This window comes from Propithecus coquereli, unplaced genomic scaffold, assembly GCF_000956105.1.
Source record: "Propithecus coquereli isolate 6110/MARCELLA unplaced genomic scaffold, Pcoq_1.0 Scaffold248, whole genome shotgun sequence".
Classification (NCBI taxonomy): Eukaryota; Metazoa; Chordata; class Mammalia; order Primates; family Indriidae; genus Propithecus; species Propithecus coquereli.
The window spans coordinates 3,114,052-3,116,436 of NW_012148041.1; the positions used below are offsets into that span (position 1 = coordinate 3,114,052).

General features: G+C 39.8%; 1 protein-coding gene across 1 annotated transcript in view; it reads left to right on the forward strand.

Moving 5' to 3' along the window:
* Positions 1-2,385, forward strand: part of TBC1D22B (TBC1 domain family, member 22B) — a 91,949-nt gene that overhangs the window by 24,600 nt on the left and 64,964 nt on the right. Inside the window, exon 2 of the mRNA XM_012646652.1 lies at positions 124-180. Coding sequence (XP_012502106.1) covers positions 124-180 — 57 coding nt within the window. The remainder of the gene's footprint in view (positions 1-123; positions 181-2,385) is intronic.

The following is a 2,385-nucleotide window of genomic DNA, read 5'->3' on the forward strand; positions in this document are numbered from 1 at the left end:
TTTTTGCAGGTAACCTATTTCTCAAAGTCCCATCCAGTTTTGTGATACAGATGGTACTCAGCCAAAATATTTAGTTTCCTAACTAAACTAACAACTTGCTGCCTCCTTTTCTCATGCTTTTAGCATCCAGCCTGTGTACGGAGCACAGCACCCTCCTCTGGACCCTCGGCTCACCAAAAAGTAAGTCAATACATTTTTCCTTTTATGCATCTACTTCCATCACCCCTGCACTCTCCCTTATTTTGTTGAAATGACAGTTTCTACTTTGGCCTTTTCTAGGTTCTCTTCTGCCCTATTTTGGACCAGTGGATGAGCAATCGTCTTACTTCCAAATGGTCCATTACTGAATGGGAAATTAACTCACAGTAGAGATTTTGTGTTTTGGGGTTTGGTGTTAGATTTTCTGGTCAAAAGAGAATGTCAAAAGGTCTTTATTGGTCCCTGAAACCAGGTAATTGCTGACCCCCAGGTCTTCTAGCAGGAGATCTGGTCTGGGACTCTTTTGCTTCTGAATATTGATAGCTCTGCCACCTTTTCCTCACTTACGCTATGAGAACTGGCACAAATAGAATATAACTTTACATTGGCATTCTTTAGGTCCTCTTTCTCTTTGACACACTCAGGGAGACCCAGGCATAGATACAGAGTTAAAAGCTCTCTGGATGCTATTTCTCTAGTAAATCTCTAATAAATTATTTTCAAACACAACAGAGACTCTAGTTAAATCTTAATTTTAGAGACTTGTTTCTGGGAAAATTGTAGTTTGTAATGATAGCTGAATGGTTTGGGAGGTATAGACCTAGGTGCTTACCCTTGGGGGGCCTGTGTAATTAATTATATCCACCCTTTCTTCCTTCACAGTCAATGGGGAAGTAAAAATAGGTGCAATTATAATTCCAACTATCTGACATTCTGGAAAAGAGAAAACTATGGAGACAGTAAAAACATCAGCGGTTGCCAAGGGATGGGGCTTAGGGCAGGGATAAATAGAAGGAGCACAGAGGATTTTTAGGGCAGTGAAAATACTCTGTATGATACTATAACGGTGGAAACGTGCTCTTACACATTTATCCAAACCCACAGAGTGTACAACGCCAGAGTGAGCACTAACCTAAACTACTGACTTAGAGTAATTACGATGTGTCAGTGTAGGTTCCTCGATGGTGACGAATGTCCTGCTGTAGTGGGGCTGTTGATAATGGGGGAGGCTGTCCACATACGGGGGAAGGGAGTAGGTAGGAAATCTCTGTACCTTCCTCTTGATTTATTACAAACCTAAAACTGTTCTAAATAAATAAAGTCTTCTACAAAAAGAGGGAAAAAAGATAATGTACATTAAGGTATTTTGAATACCTAGAAAAATGCTATATCAAATATACATTATCAGTATTTTAAAATTTTTTAAATAACTTAGCCAAATATGTGGTATACTTTCTATAATTCTGCCTACTTGTTCTTTTTGTGATTTGGCAAGTATATAGAAGACACAGTCTTCTGAATTACTGTGGGAGCATGATTGCTGTTCTTTTCTGTAAGATGCACACTTTTTATATCAGAAACCATCCAGTATAAGCTCCGTGAGGGCAGGGACTTTGTTTTGTTCACCCCTGTACCCTCAGCACCTAGAACAGCATGTGGCACATAGTAGGCACCGAGTACATGTTCATGGAATGAGACAATAAAGCTATCTCATTTACTTAAACAGTGGGCTTTTCTTTAACGTTCGTTGGTTTGCACCTTTTATATGAGCTCCTCACAAGGGGAGCATGTTTTCTGTGATATCTGTGTAGTCTGTCCATCAAATGGAATGAATTCTCTTTCTGTCTTATCAAGAATAGAGTATCTGGTCTGTTGGTGTGTGTGGCAGCCACTATTGATTACCTTGGTAGTCATCCCTGACCCTGCTTGCTTTTTCCATGGTTAAGAACCATAATTTTATGCAGATATTGAGTAAGCAAAAATACACTTAGGGCAGGTATTAGAATTAGTTTAAGCCTTTTATGATAACTTTTTGGTAATCCCAGTGACTGGTCTAGGGTGGTCTCATCTCATTTGTTCTGGCCAATAAAAGAAAGTCTTTTGAGGATGGGTTCTTGGAAAGATTTTCTTTTTTGATCAGAGAGAGATCATTCGATGAAGGAAGCCTCTTTTTGCTGCCACTCATCTGTTCCCTGCTTTTTGAATGTGACAGAAGGAAAGGAAGATGCCGAAAGCTCTGGCAGCTAACTGGTAATCCTGAGGGAAGGGCCAAGAGAATTGCAGACACACCAGGCCTGAGTCCTGACATTGTGGTCTTTCCTATTAAGCATCACAGTTGAGTATTCTGTTGTAACCAAAAACATTCTGGTCACAGCCAGGAGTTATTGATTAATAATAGATCCATTC